Source organism: Anolis sagrei, chromosome 4 (genome assembly GCF_037176765.1).
Source record: "Anolis sagrei isolate rAnoSag1 chromosome 4, rAnoSag1.mat, whole genome shotgun sequence".
Classification (NCBI taxonomy): Eukaryota; Metazoa; Chordata; class Lepidosauria; order Squamata; family Dactyloidae; genus Anolis; species Anolis sagrei.
Window position 1 is genome coordinate 179539875 of NC_090024.1, and position 21409 is coordinate 179561283.

The window sequence follows — 21409 nt, forward strand, 5'->3', positions numbered from 1 at the left end:
CACTCCTTTTGCTGGATGTGGCTCCAGTTTATTAGGGAACTGGTAGGGGTATGATTCATGCACTTTTCCTGATGTTGTTGGACTGCAGCATCCCATAACCATAGGCAGAATTCGTTTGTGGTGAAGGATGCTGGGAATCGAAGTCCTAAAATTACCTGGAAGGTCATATGATTACCATCTCTATTTTATACATTTTTAATATTTCCCATGAAATTCATGGAGTCACCAGAAGTCAACAGGCAATTTGAAGGCACATACATAAAGCAAGACAGTCAGCCCTCTTTATCCATTGATACTGTAACCACAAATTAAAACAGCCACGGTTTGAAAACATTAGTTCTTCCTTTTCCTCAATCAAAAAACAAACCTTGAATTTGCTATTTTGTATAAGGGACAGCACACTATTGTATATAATGGGACGAGCATTGCTGGATTTGAGTGTCTGTGGCACATCCTGGAACTAAACCTCAGCAGATACCAAGGGTCCACAAAACACTAATTCCTGTGGTTGGTTGCTCTTTCCAAACAGTGTAGTACTTCCTTTTAATTATCTATAAAAAGGAAAGAAAGGAATACTGTCTCTCTCTGTAGTGTTTTACTTAAATTGTGTCCTTCAAATCAAGTGGTGCCTCATAGATAGTAACATTTAATGTAGGTAGCTGTTTCCCATATTCCTTCCCACCAAACAAATTTGGCTTGTCTATCCCACACTATGTCATGTATTGCTTACAAGACAAGCCTAGGTTGAAACCAGTTTTGCTCAAAGGAGCCTGAGCCCAGTTTCCTGTTTGCCAATTTGGTAATGCTTGCAACATGAGGCATGCTTATAAGCTGTGCAATCCGGCAGAAGGGTGGAGTTCCAGCCCCTTCAGCATCAAAGCCCTGTTCCTGTGAGCGTGGGATGACTAAAACCTTAGGGATCAAGGCATTTGTTTACCTCTTGGTATTCTCAAAAAGGAGGATTAACTTTGCTTTAACCAAAGAAACATTAGATTCAATTAACAGCGCAACAGGGATTTCGGTAGAGACCCTGCCCCTAATATCAATTTATTTATTTACTGTGGATTTTCATCCTTTATTGAGTTATATGTTTTCCTTTTCCTGGTGATGGTAAGACTGCTTGTATAACATGCTTCTGCTTTCTCCCCAATTTCCATTGCCATTGGAAATTGTAGTGCATGAATCAGCTTTCCCAATCACCTTCTTCCGCTCTTCCATTCAGCAAATCTTCATTTGTAATATTTTTGACATACCATAAGATATATGGCAAACAAACAGAGTAGCCAGCCATCATGACATGAATGATCCCAGTTTTACTACCTATGGAGAACTTGCACTGGTATATATTCCTGAAGGGGTTGGGGACTGCTTGCTACCACAAAGTTGAACTTTATTTGATCCTGTTATGGATGACTACTCCTGTAATGCTCGTGTTGTAAACAGTACCAGACATGCAAACAGGAAATTATTATTTAGTTGTGGTCAAGGAGACAATTAAGGGCTCATTTAGGTCCCAAACTGATGGGAGTTTTTTTCACATTGAATCATAGAGTTGGAAGAAACCACAAGGGCCATGTAGTCCAGTTTCTTGCCATGCAGGAACACAACCAAAGCACTCCTGACAGATGGCCATCCAGCCACTGCATTAAAAATCTCAAGGGAAGGATACTTCATTACACCCTAAAGCAATATATTACACTGACAAACAGCTGTTACTGTCAATAAGTTATTCCTAATGTTTAGGTGGAATTTCTTTTACCAAGCTTTGAGCTCTGTCATAAAACTGATAAAATTAGTCTGGCATGACTTGTTTCTAAGAAAGCAATGTTGACTTTTCGTGATCATGGCATTCCTTTCTTGTGCTTACAGACTGTTTAATGATCTGCTATAGAACATTTTTGGGTACTGATGTCAGGCTGACTAGGCAGTAGTTATCTGAGTTTTCTTTCTTTCTTTCTTTTCTTTTCATTTACCTTCTTCCAGTCTGCTGTAACTTCTGTTTTCCAGGAATTCTCAAAGATTATTGCCTATTGTTCTGAAATTATTTTCCCCCAGTTCTTTTAATATCCTTGGATGTAATTCATTAGCCCTAGAGACTTGGATTCGTTTAGAGCAAGGGTCCTCAAACTAAGGCCCAAGGGCCACATACGGCCCTCCAAGGTCATTTACCCGGCCCTCGCTCAGGGTCAACCTAAGTCTGAAATGACTTGAAAGCACACAACAACAACAACCCTATCTCATCAGCCAAAAGCAGACCCACACTTCCCATTAAAATATTAATAAGTTTATATTTGTTTAAATTGTTCTTTATTTTAATTATTGTATTGTTTTAAAGTGTTTTTTGCACTGCAAATAAGATATGTGCAGTGTGTATAGGAATTCATTCATTTTTTTTCTCCAAATTATAATCCGGCCCTCCAACAGTTTTAGGGATTGTGACCTGGCCCTATGTTTAAAAAGTTTGAGGACCCCTGGTTTAGAGTATCTAGATATTCCTGTACTGCCTCTTTACCTATTCGGTGTTGCATTTCTCCTACTGCATAATTGTTGCTCATTTGTTCTAGGTCAGTGGTTCCCAACCTGTGGTCTGTGGACGACCAGTGGTCCCCAAGAATGAAAATATGACCCACGTCCTCACCAGTATTACACTGTTGCCTCAAAACCATGCAGCAACAAGAGTGACTGGTCTTGGGAAACCCTCTTATAGTATTGAGGCAACGGGGATGTCAGGAGGAAAGAAGCTGACTACCCATGAAAGATTACTACTACCACATCAGCTCTAGATTATTAAATATGGTTTTTTGTGGGCACGTAGGTGGCAGCTACTGGATGGCATATGTTCTGTATCAGAAACTAGAGTTGATGTGGTCTATCCAATGCAATTTTCTGAATCAGCACCCCAAATCACCAAACCAAATCTAAATTTGACCAAAAATTGATTCGTAGTCCTTTTGGTACTAATGATGGAGACTGATCCGTAACCTTTTTTTGGTACTAATGTCCCTGGTCAAAGTGCTCTCTGGTCAAAAAAAGGTTGGGAACCACAGTACTAGATAATGGTTGTGACAAGATAATACTTAATAATTGTTTTGCTAAAGCCTAAGGTTCTTTTTTCTTTGGAAAAAAGCTCAAGAAAGAAATTTCTTGAAGAAGCAGGTATAATAAAAGAATCATAGAAAAAAAACTAAACAACTTTTCTCAATAAGTTACTGGGAACCTCTGGAACAGTAACGAGGAAGACCCCAGTTTTGGCCAAAATACAGCATCAGTCTGCATCAAGGTTCAATTTTTTTAATGTGAACCTTTAGATGATACGTGAAGTTTTTATGACTTGCCAAGCCCAGTATAACATCTTAATCAACATCTTGAACACCCGTTTTCCCTAGGTGTTTAACATGGTGATGTCTTCCCATAACTTCCAAGATAAACCAAGACCATACTGTCCCAAGTAGTTCTCGGCCTTGACAGTAGGCAGAGAATAGAAAACCAAGCCTTAAATGAGACTTCATTCTCATAAGGGACATAGAAATGAATTGATCAACTGTGCATATTAGACCTGCGGTTTCTCTTCAATATTACAGTAGTATTCTTTGAGTTTCCCCTGCAATAATACCATAAATTTCCTTAGGGCCTGGATGCTCACCACTGTAAAAAGAAAAAAAGTCACACTTAGCAAGGCTACTTCTTTTATTGTATGACAGAGCATGCCCTTTTGCAATACTTCAGCTTTTCTATATGTACTGTACTTATATTGAGCACTCATGTCACCTACTTTCATTATGTACTATTGTAAGTGACTAGTAATTTAAAGTAACAAACCAAACGAGCTCCCCCTCTTAATGCACAGCAGCATAATATTACATAAGTGCTGTTAATTTGGAAAGACCCTGAAAAAGTGCAAGTATCCCATGGCTGATAGCCTCTACTCACCTATTATGGCTATTTGCGTTGGTGTAACTTGCAACTGTGATAATTGCTTTCTTTCAAAGGAACATTTCACAGTGCAATCTGGAAAAAAAAGAGGCAGATCAATTTTCTAGCCCCTAGAAGACAGGAAGTCATTTTCACAATGGAAAATGAAGTGCTGAGTCAATTACCAAACAGGCAGTGATGTGGGTATCTAGGTTTACACACTCTAGTTAGCTGTTAATGTGGTAGGAAAATCCTCCCACACCTGCTCTTTAACACAATGCAACTCTAGTGGGTCTTTCTAATAAGTCTGATAACCCTGCAAATATATAATTGGGCAATTTATGACAAAGCTTGAAATACAGAAGTGAGTGTCATGAGGCTTTGCTCATGACCACTTAAGTTCATGCTACTGTCCTAGTCATTTGCATTCAGTGATCCTGTGCCATGTGCAGAATGTATCCATCTTTTGGGATCCTGTTACGAAGCTACAGCACCCATAACCCATTCATCCAGCCTTGTTGGTGCCCACACTTACTGTGGAACTATAGCCAAATGAGTAAGTTTTGCAAGCTGTGTGTTATTGTTTGCCTTAATAACAGAGAAATATTATGCTCCCATTACAATGAGAAACCTTGCCACCCCATGACATGGGTAGAACAATTGAACAGCTGCTGTAACCAGTGTGTATTCAGCCTGAGGAAATTTTAAAAAATGTAAATATAATTAACATTTTTAGTTTCTCCAGACATCTCAGGAAACACTACCAGACCCCACCCATTGGAGACTGCATTTTTTCCACCCAATCGATGGGGCACATGCAACCACCAATACAGTGCCTCGGCATCCTTTAGCTACTAGCCCACCTAATAATCAGCCTTGCAACCACTACAATCAGGCATCCCTGTGAGGGTTTAATTTACCTTGCAATCTTTGCAGTCACTGTTATGGAGCACAAAAGACAAAGGAAAAGAAGGAGAATCCAGAAAGCATATCATTCCCTATCACTCTAGGTAAAAATCTTGAAAACAGGGGGGCAGTGGTTCTCAGCCTGTGGGTCTCTGGGTGTTTTGACCTACAACTCCCAGAAACCCCAGCCAGTTTCCCAGCTGTTAGGATTTCTGGGGGTTGAAGGCCAAAACATCTGGGGACCACTGCAGTGGGCCCTGGTCTTCCTGGGATAAAGGTTAAATATTAATCATGGGAATATTTTTGCCAAACTGCCAGGAAATGCATCAAAGGCATCTATACAGAAAATTGTTCACTGCCACAGCTTTATATGACTCAGTACATAATGCCCACCTGGGAGCCGGGGGGGGGGGGGGGGGGCTCATGTAAGAGGGAAAGTGAATGGATTCCCTCATGACAACAACAACAATAATAGTAATAATATTACTAACTACAGAGAGGTGGGAGAAAGAACTTGAATTCAGTGGGATTTCAGCCTGTGTTTTACAAACTAAGGGTTTGGAACCAGAGTAGCAAACCTTACAAACTAAGGGTTTGGAACCAGGAGCACTGCACATGAGTCAAGTTTAGCCCATCACTTGGAAATCTTCTTTGTTAATGGATGTAGTCTGCATAACAGATAGCAACCAATTGACCATATTTACCTCTGCCACTCCTATTTCACTCCCTCATACACTCTGGCAGATGTACTTCTTCCTTTTGTAGCTCCTGAGATACAAAGTCTAGAGCAGTGGTTCCCAACCTTTGGGTCTCTAGGTGCTTTGGACTTCAGCTCCCACAATTCCTAACTGCTGGTAAGCTGGCTGGGATTCATACGGGGTTTTTTTTTTCTAGACCAGTGGTTCCCAACCTTTGGTCCTAAAGCAACTGGAGGACCAAAGGTTGGGAACCACTGGTTGAGAAAAAACCTATATGATCCAAAAAAGAAAAAGAAATGTGCCTGAATTCACCCAGTTTCCTTGCTTCCCTGAATGTCTTCTTGCAGGCAGGTCAAGATAGCTTTTACTAGGCTGCAAAAATTAATTCCTATTGACTGCTTATATACACACAATGACAAGTCAAAATCTTTCCCAAACAGCATCTGGCAGGAAAGAAGTTGTAAAAGGAAAGAAATTCACCGGCAATATGGCTTCTGTTTCTTGAAAGATAACCTAACGGTCAACAACAAGGCATTAGGTGCAGTACTACTTATGAAATCAGCTCTATGCTCAGAATACATTCATCCATAACATCTCAGTTTCTCATCTAGTTGGCAAGAAATCTACCTAGCACAAGTAGAACCGCTAAAGTGGGCAAACACAACAAGCTACACCTGCTGAAATTCCATCTCCCACTCAACTGTTGAAGATACAGGAACTCCAAGAATAGCTACCCACATGAGAACAACTGGGAGCATCCTGGTCATTGCCAACAGTCATGAGATGAGCATATAATGGATTAGATCCCTGTATTTGTGAAATTGTATCCTATAACAGAAGGAGACAGAGAAAATAAAGTATGCAATAGACAGAACATACAATTCCTGAGTCTGGACACACAGTAGCATGTTTGGAAGAAGGACAGAAACAACTGAGCTGTGCCATCTGGTTGCACAGTCAGTTCTTATACCTCCAACTCCCCACATCCCATGGAAGTGAAGCAGGCTGCAATGATTTTTGTGTTTCTCTTCTTGCAGAGAAACACAAATTGTAATGAAATACTACCTATACAGTGTAAAACCTCTAACAGTTTTTTAAACTTTTGGAACCCCTGGTGGTACAATGGGTTAAATCATTGTGCTGGCAGGACTGCTGACCGATAGGTCAGCAGTTCAAATCCAGGGAGAGCAGGTTGAAAACCCTCTGTCGGCTCCAGCTCCCATGTAGGGGCATAAGAGAAGCCTCCCACCAAGGATGGAAAAATATCAAACATCTGGGTAACATCCTTGCAGACGGCCAATTCTCTCAGAGTGGAAGCAACTTGCAGTTTCTCAAGTTGCTCCTGACATGAAAAAAAATCAGTTGTGCGATTCTGCAAGACAAAAGTGATCATTAGTATTTGATCAGCAGTGTGGTAGGCACGTCTTTTCTCCTACAATACAGTTGGTGTTGAAGTAGAGGAGTTTATTGGCAAGAGCATTGGGTATTTGTGATTGGATTCCCATGGTAAAAAGGGATCTTTTAATGTTAGCAGTGTGCGCCGGTGAACATTTTCCTTTGTTTGTGTCTAAGTATCTGCAAATGACCATGCAGTAAAATGCAACAAAACCCAAAATCATCAGGCAAAGATGTTAAAATCTATAGAGGAGAAGAAAAATGACAATGTCAGAGCCACAGGCCTGTGTTATATTTTGTCTCAGATGTTACATCTGTTGTCAGTTAAGATGGTCTGGAGGGATTCTGCCAGGTACTCAGGACACAAGAAGAGGCTGTTTATGGGCCACACAGAAAGCCTCTCTAGTCCAGCATTTTGTTTTCATAGTGGTTAACTATTTGGGAAGCCCACAAGCCTGATCAAAATAACATAACCCCTCCCCTGTTTAAAACTATCCAGGTTGGCAGCTGTCATTGCATCTTATGCAATGCTGTGTGCATGAAGACATACAGTCAGCTGGGGTTGAAGATACAAGACCTCCATGAAACTGGAAAAAATGCAAATTTTAAAAAATGTATTTTTTTTTACCTGAGTGACACACCGCTCTAGGAATTTCTAGGTTTTCCAGCATGACTATAGTCAAATTCCACTGGAAGCTGAACACAGAATTACATTGAAAGACTTAGAGATTCCTACTAGAGAGGTGTTCTCTCTAGTAATTTCCAGGATTTACAGCAAGATGGGATGAAGTTGACCAGATTCACACCAGAAGATCTAAAGATTCCTAGAGATAACTTTTAAATCAAATATGTGAATAATGAAATCCACATAGATCAAAACCACAAATGTGGAGGGATAACTGTACTTCATTTATCTGTTGTGAATCTGTCTTGTTTCTCAGTAGAAAGAAAGTACGTGGATGAAGTAGAGGAGGAAGTATGTCTGGTAACCACTGATAACCATACTGAGCTCTCAATTGCCCTTCTCTCTACAGTGATGTGACATTTCTGGTTGGCAGAGAGCAGCAGGAGGTCTTTGCCCATCGCTGCCTCCTGTCCTCCCGCTGCCAGGCCTTCCACTCGATGCTGAGCCAGTCCCAGGAGGTCCGTGCCCCATTGATCCTGAGACAGGTGCAGCCAAAGGTGTTCCTTGCGGTCATTGAGTATCTGTACACTAATGCTGTTTCCCTCAACAACCTCATTGTGAGTATGATGTCCATCACTAATGGCTGGCCTTCTAAAACCTTATCAAAAATAATTTTAGTCAAGGATTTTTTTTCGTGTCAGGAGCGACTTGAGAAACTGCAAGTTGCTTCTGATATGAGAGAATTGGTTGTCTGCGAGGATGTTGCCCAGGGGACACCTAGACGTTTTGATGTTTTACCGTCTTGTGGGAGGCTTCTCTCATGTCCCTGCATGGGGAGCTGGAGCTGACAGAGGGAGTTCATCTGTGCTCTCCCCAGATTTGAACCTCCAACCTGTCGGTCTTGAGTCTTGCTGGCACAAGGGGCTCCTTGTGCCAGCAAGACTCTAGATAAAAATCTGCCTTTTCTTCCATCATTTGCATTTTCACTAATTTTTTAATCTGCAGTTGCTCTCTTAAGTTTCCTTTGGTGTTTTTATTGCATCTCAAATATACTTTTATTATGCATCTTTACTATAGCCTTTTTTGTCCAATTACTATTCATATTATTTAGGAGGACTAGTGAAATTCTTAAGATGGTGCTGCTAGTACTCCTGATTTCCCTCCCGATTTACCATGGCAACTATGCACCTAGAAGGAATAATTATGCACAGTGGCTGAGTAGCTAATCACAGGGTCTTTCTAAGCCACAAAAATGCCAGCAACGTGCCAGCAGAACGATAGTGCAGCTGCTGCTTGATTGGATATACTAAGATTTTGTTCCAATAACTCTGAGGTGATCTTTGTATCAGATTTATTCCATCTATTGCCCTACACAAGTCCTCATATTTGAAGTCAGGCTTTCTGTGAGCCTTTTGACATAGATCTTTCTGCCCTAGTTTGGAAATCCTGCATATTTTCATGGCAGCAGGTTTGTGCAATAATACTGGCCTAAGCAACTACCACCGGTTTCTGAGATTGTCATTGAGCTGATTGCTACTTTACAGCACTTGGCTGAAATCTTAAAGTTACTGGCATCGACTAATTTCCAAATTGGTTTGGGTTGTTCTCTCCATTATCTTGTTCCATTCTTTGGGGGTCCCTTTGTAGTAATTTCTTGAATCAGCGCCAGGGTTCTTCCAAATGCTATTTTAAACTGGGAAGTGGTTAGCGAAGTGATCCCATGACTGGAAGGGCCATTTTTTTTGCCCTCTGTGATTTTTTTGTTCTAAGGGTTTTAGTCCAAAGGGGATATTTTACTGATGCAATGCAGCACAATAATTTAAAAAAATAAAAAGGAGAAAAGAAAGGAGCATACTGTTTCAATATGTCTCAGAATTAAAAGAATCCACTTCAGGGTAGGAACTCACTCTTGCAGTTGATGCCAGGAATTGCAAAAAAAGAGTCTGGGACAATAGAAAAGTTACTTGGATTTTTTTTTAACAGAAGAAGAAGTTTATCTACAAATACAGAAGGTAATGAGACCTTTTCTCTGGCCAGAGGAGAGCTATATATGGGACTTCTTTTGGGGGTGGGGTTGGGGGGTGGAAGAGAGTCCTGGCTTTAAAAAAAAAACTATACATGTCATGACAAATGACTGAAACTTGGAGAGGTTTTTTTTACAGATGTTCAGGTAATAATGCTGCGTAATGCCCACACTGTAGCTCTACGATATTTATGTGTGGATTTTGAAACTGAACATGATTCTAGGAAATGAAAATATCCCATCCTAAAGCATTAGGGTTTTCCAAAGTCCTGAATCAATGTTTAACAAGATATTTTATTGTTTAAACCAACAACTATAATAAATTATCAACTTCTTTAGCCTTGTATTGTCAAAGGCTTAGCCTTCTTCATGCTAATGATGAGAGTGCAACCATCTTGAAGAGTAACCAGCTTGGGAAGATTTTAGAGCAGATAGTTTCAATTCTGGGTTATGAGATAGATAGATAGATAGATAGATAGATAGATAGATTATAGATAGATTCTTAAGTTTTTACTTTAAAATGCAGCAAGAACAAGTCTGTTGAAAGGTGGTATATATATACAGCACATATGCACACTAAGCAAACTAAACCCAAAGATCTGGAACAACATTATTCTGTTGAATCACAAACTGATTTTTGAATATGCTTTGCAGTCTTTGCAATATCATTACTCAGTTGGTATACTGGAAATTGCTTTCAGGGTCTGGTCTTGACTGAATTATAGTCTTTCCATATTCCAAGCACATAATAATAATCATAATAATAATAATAATCATCTTTATTTATATCCCGCAACCATCTCCCCGAAGGGACTTGGGCGGCTTACAAGGCTCTCAGAATGCAGCATATACATAAAATGGTACATAAGTATAAAACAATAACACATAAAATTATAACAACATAAGATAAAATTGCTGAATTTTAAAACAGAACGCCTGCAGATAAAAACTAGCTGCTATCAATTTACAACCTAAATAGTTGTGCCTTGATATCTCATTGCTTCCCTCATCTGTCAATTCATTTGAATGAGTCCAGTCTCATCCTTCATATTAAAGATGCCATACCCACCTTTACCTTTGAGGTTTAAATTGTTAGGGTTGTTATGACCACTTATGCTGCCCTTACAGTAATAGGGAAAAGATGAATGAGGTATGATATTTCAGAGCTCCCCAAGACTTCATTTGGTACTGAAAACTGAAACACATTACTGAGACAAATAAGTTTTATTAGTTGAAAGTGATGCAGTGGGTGGAAGTAGTGAAGCCCTTGAGCTGATTGAGTCCCAGCATTCACTCCCAGCAAACAGTAGAACAAAGCCTCTAAGTAACCAATTCTATCCACACAATGCTACACCAGTTCTCCTAGTTGTATATACCCACAAACAATACTAGCATGAGACAGACTTCCAGAGTTTATACAGTGCTAAAGCAAACAAAATAAATCAATAGGTGGCATCACGGTTCATCTCCCATTCTAATATGAGAACAGAGTAAGCAGGTTGGTTACAAGAAAGTGTACTTACCTGATCTATTCTTAGCTACTGATCTTTTTGTAGCCTTGAAATGCCAACCTAAGGTTAAAACTAACTGGTAAGGCCTATTAAATATAAATTCACCTTTTCAGCACCACTGGACAGGTGTTTGCATTTGATCATGATGCTTACAAGGACTCTAAAACCCACTTGCCTGGTGCCAAAAAGGACTCTCACTATAAGATATACACATTCCCTTGAGTTTTTATATCTTAAATGTCATTAAGGAAGCCATTATGATCCATGTGTGTCTTTTTAATAAATAGTATTGTGAATATTGTGCTATTGGTAACAAAATTACATAGAAATGAGTGTGAAGGAGTCAGATGCAATGGACTTGGGGCATGTGTTACGTCTTACAGGACAAAGAGCACCAGCAATGCGATATCCCCTGTTCTTTCCCATGTAGGCCCTGGAGGTCCTGACATCATCCATGGAGTATGGGCTGGACGACCTGAGAAGGGTAAGGACTATGGCATTTTCCCCTCAGAGTCCCTCTCATAATCATGATTGGGACATTGGATTACATCATTTTGGGTGGTGTTCTGAGGAGAACAAAGGTGTTTTGTGCTTTTGGGATGTTCTCATCAGTGGGGGCATTTTCATCTACCTTTATTTCTGCATGGTTTTAAGGCAAAAAATAATCTGAAAATCATTCCAAATTTGGGCAGTGGAGTTTTTTGGTGGAGTGGAAGAGGGCTTCATGGCCAGTGAAAGTGTGATCCAGAGTGTGAATGCAACTGTGTGTTTTCCCACCCTTTGACCTTGCAATGCAAAAGATATGGACACTGGCTTGCTTGATTTGAAGAATGTATATCTTCCTCTATCTTTGCACATTTTAGGGTCATAGTAGTGATCGATGTCTTGTGTAGGTGTTAATTGGAGCTTGGATGAGGTACTTTTGTTGGACGACAACTCTCTGGAGATGTTCAATCACCTTATTGATGAGTAATCCCCCAGCCAATAATGGAAGTTTTAGAATATTCAGAAACAGATGAGGAAAGAAGACAATTCAAGCTACTATTCTTTTCTTCAGAATTGGGCCTATAGCCAACAGTGCCTGAACCAATTGTATTGATTTAAGTATTGATAATCTTGCCCTGACTGCTCTAAAATGATCTGCTGATAATAGAACATAGACATCCTGTTTCAGCAGATCAAACACAAGCATGTGAGCTCTTCTGCACATGGAAAGGAAAACCCTGCAATAATTGCTTTTGGCGGGCCAGATCCATGGTGTCCTATGTCCTTGTCAAAACCAGACAAAGTTAAAAACGGGAAATATCTCATATTCCCAGTTTTCCCCTTACTTATGAGATTTGGCAAATTGAATTAACAAAAACACCTCTGAGTACTCCCTATAAAAGCCCTATGAAATTCATTGGTTGCCATAAGTTGATAGGTGACTTGAAGGCACATATAAACACAAGTAAATGGTGGTTTTGTAAATGACTGATAGAAAGATAAATACTGTGTGCGGTTAGTCATTGAGAAGTTGAGACCGGGTTGATAACTGAATAGGAGTGCCTGCCACAAAGCAAATGTGGTATTTTCAAAGCCTTCCAGTTGCAGAGTTGTTAAGAACTGACATTAACCTGGTCTTACAGCTATTGTCCATTGGTCACATACTGAAACTTGGGAGTCATCTATCCATGGTGTTTGAAGAATTAATTTCACTTTTATGGTTGGGAGGGGAGATCTATCTTTCCAAAAGCTGGCCTTTACAAGCTTCCGGTTTCAAGAAGCTTAAGAAAATTACCAGGGGAAGAAAGGTCTATGACATAGTTTTACGTGAGTCATTCTTTGTTTTTGGGAACTAAGATCTATCCATATCTTTGAAACTACACATTAGTTATAGAGGAAATGCACCATTATGATAGGATAAGAGACTTGGTATGACAGTGGTCTGTTAACATAGAGATTGCTGACAATGTAAACCTCTGTTCTAATGATTCTGATAAAAGCAATCATATTGTGACAAATTTGATCTGGATAATTCATTATTTCTGGGTAGACTTTATGTCCCTGAAGCAGCTTCTATTCTGGACAAATTCCATGTCCTATCTAGGAGTTTTGATACTGAATATGTTTCCTTCCTTCCTTATCTCAAACAATCAGCTTCTTGTCAAACTGACAGACAGCTGAATTTTATTTTGCAGATTTGGGGATGAATCCATGTTTATAATAATGCTAATAACACTGTCCGTGGGATGCAAGTTTTTTTCTGTGCAAATAGTTATTTTGTGCAAGAATTAGTTACAGCTTATTGCATCACCCCATCATATGTTTAGTCTTCCACTTCCAAAGTGTTATTTTTGCCATTGTAAAGCCTGCAACTCATTTAATAGTCACCAGCTTTTCCCCAAGAAATCTAAATAGAATTCTAGTGGTATATTGTTTCCATGACATTCATTATGGCGAGTTTATTTCCTTTCAAAAAGGTATTAGCATGCATAGAATGAGAATTGGAAGAGACCTCATGGGCCATCCTGTCCAAACCTCTGCCAAGAAGCATTGAGAATGCTGTTGTATTTATTTGTATCTTTGTATGTTCCTTCCTTTTTCAAAAAGTGAAACTGTGCTACTTTGCGAACTGTCTGAGAGTTTCCTTGCCATTCTGAAATGCAATTTTCAACATATTCAGAATATTCACAGTTGTGCTCCCTGGTGAGCCGCCTGGTGGCTCAGCGGGTTAAACCACTGAGCTGCTGAACTTGCTGACCAAAAGGTTGACAACTGAAATCGAGGGAGTGGGGTGAGTTCCCGCTGTTAGGTCCAACTTCTGCCAACCTAACAGTTCAAAAACATGCAAATGTGAGTAGATCAATAGGTATTGCTTCTGCGGGAAGGTAACGGCACTCCATACAGTCATACTAGCCACATGACCTTGGAGGTGTCTATGGACAATGCCAACTCTTCGGCTTAGAAATTGAGATGAGCACCGCTCTCCAGAGTCGGACACGACTAGACTTAATGATAGGGGAAAACTTTACTTTACCTTCACAGTTGTAGTGCAGTGAATTGTAAAAATTCACATAATCAATAGAAAAAGCCTCTGCTCCTGATTTAAATCAGAGAACAGGATTGGGTTGCACTGAAGGAGTCTTGTACCAGAGCTGTGTAAGACATAATAATTCTCTAAATATAGTAATACAGCAGCAATGGAACAGAGCTGGGAAGGAAACTTGTAAGAAGAATGAATATGATGGCAGACTGAAACCATTTATGACTAATTAGTAGTAGGATGAAGCTCTGGGACTCACCCAGGTGATGATATGATATAATGAAAGATGCTCTGGGCTGACTGTAACTGAGAAGTAGAGGGATACGTTCTTGGAATGAGTGGGTCATCGTACTCCCGCTCAGTAATAGAGAAGAACTTCAGGATGTTATTATGTTAATTCCTCTTAATGTGAGTTTCCAAGCTCTGCAGTAGCGTGTAGAGTTCTGTTAGAGGAAATTGGGAGGAATTTGCTTAAGGCTTTTTCCATACTTATCATCTGCATGATATTTCATTGAGAATGAAAACCGGACACTCAAGCCTGGAGTAAAACAAGCCACGGCATTTATTTACAGATACAATTAACAGTGGTAGTGGACCAGACTAGTGCCAATTGCTGATCTCTTCCCAAATCGACATTCCATTGCCTGTTCCCCAGAAACAACAGCAGCCAATTTGTAAGAGTGGACAAGAGGTCAGCCACTGAGGCTCCACCACCAGTTGTCCAAAACTGGTTACTGTGCCTCAGTCTCCTCCTACCCCCATTCCGGGCCCTTATCCCCCCCTCCCCATTTAACCCACTGGTCTTCCCTCTCTTGTCTTGCTACCCACCAATTTTGTGACAGTTGTTATGTATTTGAATATAGAATAATTGTAATGGCAGTGACAAACTGCTAAATCAGTAAATCAACACAAATAGATCTCCTCCGTAGCGTCATTCCAGAAAACTTATACAGTCCTAGAGAATGGGGCCATTTAAATATAAATTTGTGGACAATAGTGTTTTGGCTTTTCGTGTTTGCATTTTCTTCTTAAGCTAGTTTTGTGTGTTTGTTACCACTCCCTCACCCCCTGTTGATTTGTATGTGTTTTATAATGATAGGTTACATCTATACTGTAGAATGAATGCAGTTCAACACCACTTATCCTGCCATGGCTCAGTGCTATAGAATCCTGGGAGTTGTAGTTTGGTGAGGGACTCTTTAGCAGTCAAGTCTAAGACCTTCTAAAACTACAACTCCCTAGATTCCAAAGCATTGAGTCACAACAGGCAAAGTGTTGTCAAACTGCATTCAATCTACAGTGTAGATACACCTATATTTTCCCTGATCTGTAGCAACATGAATTATGCAGAACTGCTCCCTATCCTGACTGGTTTTCCAGAAACAACAAAACCGTAAGGACACACAAAGGATGGGAAAGTAAGCACAGCTGGATGAGAGAGAGCCAAGGCCTGGGTGTTGGTGTGTGAACTTGTGGCTTGCTTTGAATTAGGGAGAAGATCTAAGGAAAGGAGTGGGGGAGTAAACAGAGGAAAAGCTACCCAGGAATAGAAGCTTTCCCAGCTGCTTTTCGAAGACTTGAAAGCATGATGCGGCAGTGTGTTTATTGGGGGATTTATTGACCTGTCATCTCCCAGTTGGGTCAGTGAACCAAAAATAAGTCTTACTTTACTATCAGGAGTTTCACTTCTGCTAAAATAGCCTAAGGTTGTGGGAGTAGCAGGGAATGACATCCAGTACAGGGAAGCATCAGAGAAAGGATTCATGTCATTGTCTTAGCATTTTGGGGAGGAAGTTTTGGTTCTGACCTGTGGGGAATTCTAAGGCAGTCAACAGAAGAGAAGGGACTTTTAGAAAATGAGACAGAATACAAAAATGAGGCGGGGGGGGGGGGGGACCAATAAGAGTAATTTGTGGTTGGAAAACAAAACCAGAATGAGCTAACTGTGAAAGACTAAAGGGAAGCAGCAGTTCGTAAACATCAACTGGGAGGGATGTGATATAGATACCACTTCAGCTTGGGTACTTTGACCAGACAGATGGTGTTTTACTTTGGATTTCTGCATATAAATTGTGCCCCCTTTGTGTTTTTCCAGATGAGGTTTATGACACCATCAAAGGCAAGGATGGACAAATAGCTGTAAATTGTTAGCTATTTAATATATCAAGAGCATATTTTTACTTCCAGAAAGAGGGAAGATATGCTTGTGAGAAGTTTTGACTTAGTTGCAAAAATAACATCATTGGTCTTTAGTACTTTTTCACCTTGACTTTGGGAAATGTAGGCATCATTTGTTCCTCTGCCTTCAGCAACATAGAAACTTGGACTGGTAATGGATTGCAAAACCTGTTTCCCAGTAGTAGAGTATGTTTCTTGCATGCAAAATATCATGAATTTGATCCTTGATCTCTCTCTATACAGAGCTGGAAAAACTCTTGCTTGAAATTTTGGAAATACACTGTCACATTGTGCTAATAGGACTGATAATCTGCGCATATATCTACATTGTATAATTAATGCAGTTTGACACCACTAACTGCCATGGCTCAATGCTATGGAATCATGGGATCTATAGTTTTACAAGGTCTTTAACCTTCCCTGACAAAGAATGCAGGTGTCTCACCAACTACATCTCCCATGATTCCATAAAATGCTAAACCACATTATTTGATAAGGCAGCTTGATATGTTCCTTTTTGTTTGCCACCTAACCCAGCCTTCTAATGATTGCACAATATTTTTAATTTCACCATGAAGGAAGGTGACAATTCTTTTTCATTCTTCACTGATTAAAAGTGAATTCATTCACATATAACTCTCCCACTTGATTCAAAGGTAGGGATAGCAAAATATCACGTTGCCAAAGTATAAAGAGAACAATCACAGGGTAAAGTAACAAAAAAATAGATGGCATGTTAGCAATAGTTGGACCTGTCAGTGGGGCATCTCTGAATGGTCTGGAAAAGGATTGCGAAGCAAGGCTAAAGCTGAAAGAGAAAGAAAATCAAATACTTCAGCAGAAAGAAAGTGAAGTTGGGGAGGAGGGGAATCTGTGATCTAAATCACAAGGTTTAACACTCAACTCAGATCCCATTTCAACTCCCACTCATAGGATGATTTCCTGAGCAAAAAGATCTGCCAACTCATTTCAGAGCAGTTCTCCATTTTCCAGAGTCCAACAGGATATCACTGTGGTTTGGGTGTCTAGGGAAGGAAGTTTCCTGCAATTAATGCGTTTTATCAGTAAAGCATGCTGTCATTTGATATGCTTATACTGTCTGCAGATCACAGAACAGCTAACATGTGGTTCCCTCGTGATCCTGTGCTCATCTGTTTGGCATCAGCCACAGAGTGGGATCATGTCCCTTCAGATCAGGAATTATGTGGAGACAGTTAGGGTTTTCCTGTCCCCAGGGAGCATGGAAAAAAGCCTCAGAAAGAAAAAGAATAAGATCTCTGGGAATGAGGTCTTCTTGCTCTGTGATTTTTAACACCAAATCCTTGCCATTTTGGCTCTGATTGATTTATGACCTAACCTGCTGGGAACCCATGAGAATGTTAGCAGTTTCCATTCCCTTACACCTCTGAGATGTTTCCTCAGCGACTTGTTTCCTAGAGAGCTGTGAATATGACCTTGAGAATGGGGCCGGATTCTTAATGGCTCTAGTGGGATGGAGAGTGGTTGGAGCTCCCAGCCCTTATAGAAGAGTAAATGTTGATTCAAAAGGATTGTTTGCTTATCTTTCCCAATTACCTTGCCTAGGCATTGTGGCATTCCTCCATATCTTTGCGCTCTACATACCCTTGGGGCCCTGATAAATATGGCTCCTTTGTTAAGCAAGCGATTACACTCTGAATTTTGAGCATGGCTTAGAATTAATCACATGTATTTCAAATTATTTAAATATGTCACTGTTCACCCCACATTTTCAGTCTTTTCTTCACAGCTGCAAGTACTAAAGATGGATTGTTTTAATTGAGAACTTTTTTTTGTTCTCCACATCAGTCATGAAGATAACAGTAATCTTTTGCTCATCTCCATTAAATGAGCAAAGTATGACTCGTCCCTGATTTTTCCTTAAAAGCCTAAACCAGCCTACAGATCACAGCCAAAACTGCTACAGGGTATATATATATATATTAGCTATTGCTGCTACAGCTCTGCAATTATGCCTAGAGTGTTTTTTCGATGAATAAACATACACATTTGCTGAAAAAAGCTACTGAACAGTGTTTTCAGACAGAATGTGGATCCCAGAGGGATACTGTAAAATCAAAGTAGATTTAATAAAATGATTGAAAATGTGTGTTTATAAGAAGCATTAGACTTTTCAGCTTCTGCCTTCATTATTGGGATGGGAGTAGCAAACAGCATCCAGTGGCATTTTTGCAATTCCCAGACTGTAGGCACGAAATTGAGAAGATGCCGCTGAAGAATTGTCCTCCAAATTAAAGCTAGTCAACATCAGGGTCTTAGGTGTGGATCCTGAAGTTTTTCATTCTTCTCAATTTCTAAGTTTTTTTTTCCTGAGAGAACACCTCTTTAGGAATGTCTAAGTCTACTATTATCATGTTCTGCTGGAAGCTGGCCATAGAATCACTCGGGAGGATCTAGAGATCCCTAAAGAGGTGCTCTCCCTAGAACTCTGTCTTCCAGCGTGACTTGAGGGCATTGAACACAGAGCAACATAGGAGCACCTAGAAGTTCTTAGAGATAACATTTTAAATCAAATCTGTGAATAATCAAATTTACAAAGGCCAAAACCACAAACGTGGAAGGGTGGCTATATAGTCGTATAGGAAAAGATGGGTGCATCAGAATCGAACTGTTTTTCAGTTAGTTGTTCTGATTTTGGTTCAGGACCTGCCTGTCTTCATGACTGTATCTTCCCCTACGAGCTCCCACGGTCTCTAAGATCTTCTGGGGAGGCTCTTCTCTTGCTCCCACCCCTGTCTCAGGTGCAGTTGGTGGGGATGAGAGAAAGGGCATTCTTGGTGGTGGCCTCTCGACTCTGGAACTCCCTGCCCAGGGAGATCAGGTTAGCACCCTCCCTATCCATGTTTTGTAAGGAACTAAAGATGTGGATGTTCCGTTGTGCATTCGATTGACAATTCCCTTGACAGATGGTCTCTAACCATGGCCTAAAATCAAGTTCCTGTACCTGATTACTGCACTTTTTAAGTTAAAATGACCTTGTCACAACTGTGCTATCCCTGTGTTGCTACTGTATATGATCTATGCACCTTATTGATCAGCCTATTTTCTAATTTGTTTGCACATCAGCCTTCCCCCCCCCCCCCCCCCCCACCACCAAAATGAGACTTGAAATATTTCTGGTTGTTGCTTATGATGCTTGTTTTACTATTGTTTATAAAGTTGTTTTTATGTTGTTTTGATATTTTATTTGCTATGTTCTAACCCTTTTCCCTTGTCTTTTACTCGTGTTGTGTTTTGAAATGGTCATATGACTGGTCAAATAAATAAATTATTATTAACTATATGTGTTTGGGCTTGGCCTCATGTAAGCCGCCCCAAATACCTTCAGGGAGATGGAGGTGGGGGTATAAAAATGTTGTTGTCGTCGTCGTCATCGTCATCGTACTCCTCCTCCGATAATTGCTGATTTCCTGAAACTTGTGGTGGTGGTTTTCCCCACATGCTACATGCTGTACTAGGGGTCCGACATTCAATTACACACATGACAAATCATGTTATGTTTTCGGTGAAAGAAGTCATTGTGCTTCTGTTTTTAAAAGTTGTTGTTTTATGGAGACATGTACAAATGATGCACAGTGATGTAAGCCAGAACTTTCTGTTAGTGTATTTTTTTAAATTTGACTTTCTCCAGCACTTTCTTTAGAATAGGTGACTGACAGATGGCAAGATTAGGTGCTTTATTAATACCTTTAGCAAGATGTTGCAAAGCTTTCTTTGATATTCAAGTGGTAATCAAGGCTGATGATGAGTGAAAAACAACAAAAATGTCACAAAACTTTCACCATTTTTATTACCTCTTTTTCATAGAAAGGATATTCTCTGGCACAGGGTTTCCTTGTCAGAGTTTCCTGGAACCCTGAGGTTCTGCAAGAGAACACGAAGGGGTTCATAAGAAATCATGATCAGAAAAAAGCTATAACGGTTTTTATGTAGAAGTTCTCTGAGGCTGGAAAATTATTTGAAGGGTACAAAGGTTGAGAAAGTTTGCTCTGGTGAATATAGCAACCCAATGGATGTTGCACTGGATGATTGGTTGGTGTTGTTTTGTACCTTCGAGTTCACTCCAATTTATGGCAACCCTAGGGTTTTCTTAGCAAGTTTTATTCAGTGGAAGTTTGACATAACCTCCCTCTTTAGCTTAGAGCAGCGTTTCTTAACCTGGGGGTCGGGAGCCCTGGGGGGTCGCAAGGAATGTGTCAGAGGGGTCACCAAAGACCATCAGAAAAGACAGTATTTTCTGTTGTTCATGGGGGTTGTGTGGGAAGTTTGGCCCAATTCTATTGTTGGTGGAGTTCAGAATGCTCTTTGATTGTAGGTGAACTATAAATCCCAGCAAATACAACTCCCAAATGACAAAATCTACCAGTATTCAAATTTGGATGTATCTAGTATTTGTGCCAAATTTGGTCCAGTGAATGAAAATGCATCCTGCATATCAGATATTTAGATTACAATTTATAACAGTAGCAAAATTACAGTTATGAAGGAGCAATGGTTCTTCATTGATGGACAGTATTATTTTTGCATATATATGCTTACTCCTGAGTGACAAAAAATATGTTTTTACATTTGGGCAGGAATTCCAGTTCAAATGCATATGGACTTCAGTTGGTTTACAAAACAGATCTGTAACAATCTTGCTATTCCTGATGGTTCAATAAAGGTATTGATGTGGCACATTCAGAGTGTATAGCATTTAAAATATTCCATCCTTTTCCTATCCTGGGCCATAAAGTGAATGTGTTATCAATGTTATCATCAGCTTCCAAGGTGGAGTGGCCCATCATATTATAAGTTTGGGTGTAGGATTTCAAGCACTGAGGCTGAAATGTATAATACATACCAACTCTATAGTTCTCTGAGTGATTAGCCATTTCAGGAGATATGAAAAGTATTGCATGTCACAGCATTACTGTTACTATGATATTGGGTAAATTTCTAACTGCCTATAATGATAGAAAGATTTCTCCTACTACTATGTGGTCTCCATGTGGTTTCAGTTGTGTTCTTTAACTTCCCTACATGCATTGATCATAGAATCATAGAGTTGGAAAAGACCTTGGGAGCCATCCAGTCCAATCCCTTGCCAAGAAGCAG

The 21409-nt window shown here is 40.0% G+C and overlaps 1 protein-coding gene across 2 annotated transcripts in view; it reads left to right on the forward strand.

The window, feature by feature from the left end:
* Positions 1-21409, forward strand: part of BTBD19 (BTB domain containing 19) — a 74300-nt gene that overhangs the window by 521 nt on the left and 52370 nt on the right. For both annotated transcript variants that reach the window (XM_060773410.2, XM_060773409.2), the window contains exons 2-3: positions 7946-8153; positions 11501-11554. In XM_060773410.2, coding sequence (XP_060629393.2) covers positions 7946-8153; positions 11501-11554 — 262 coding nt within the window. The remainder of the gene's footprint in view (positions 1-7945; positions 8154-11500; positions 11555-21409) is intronic.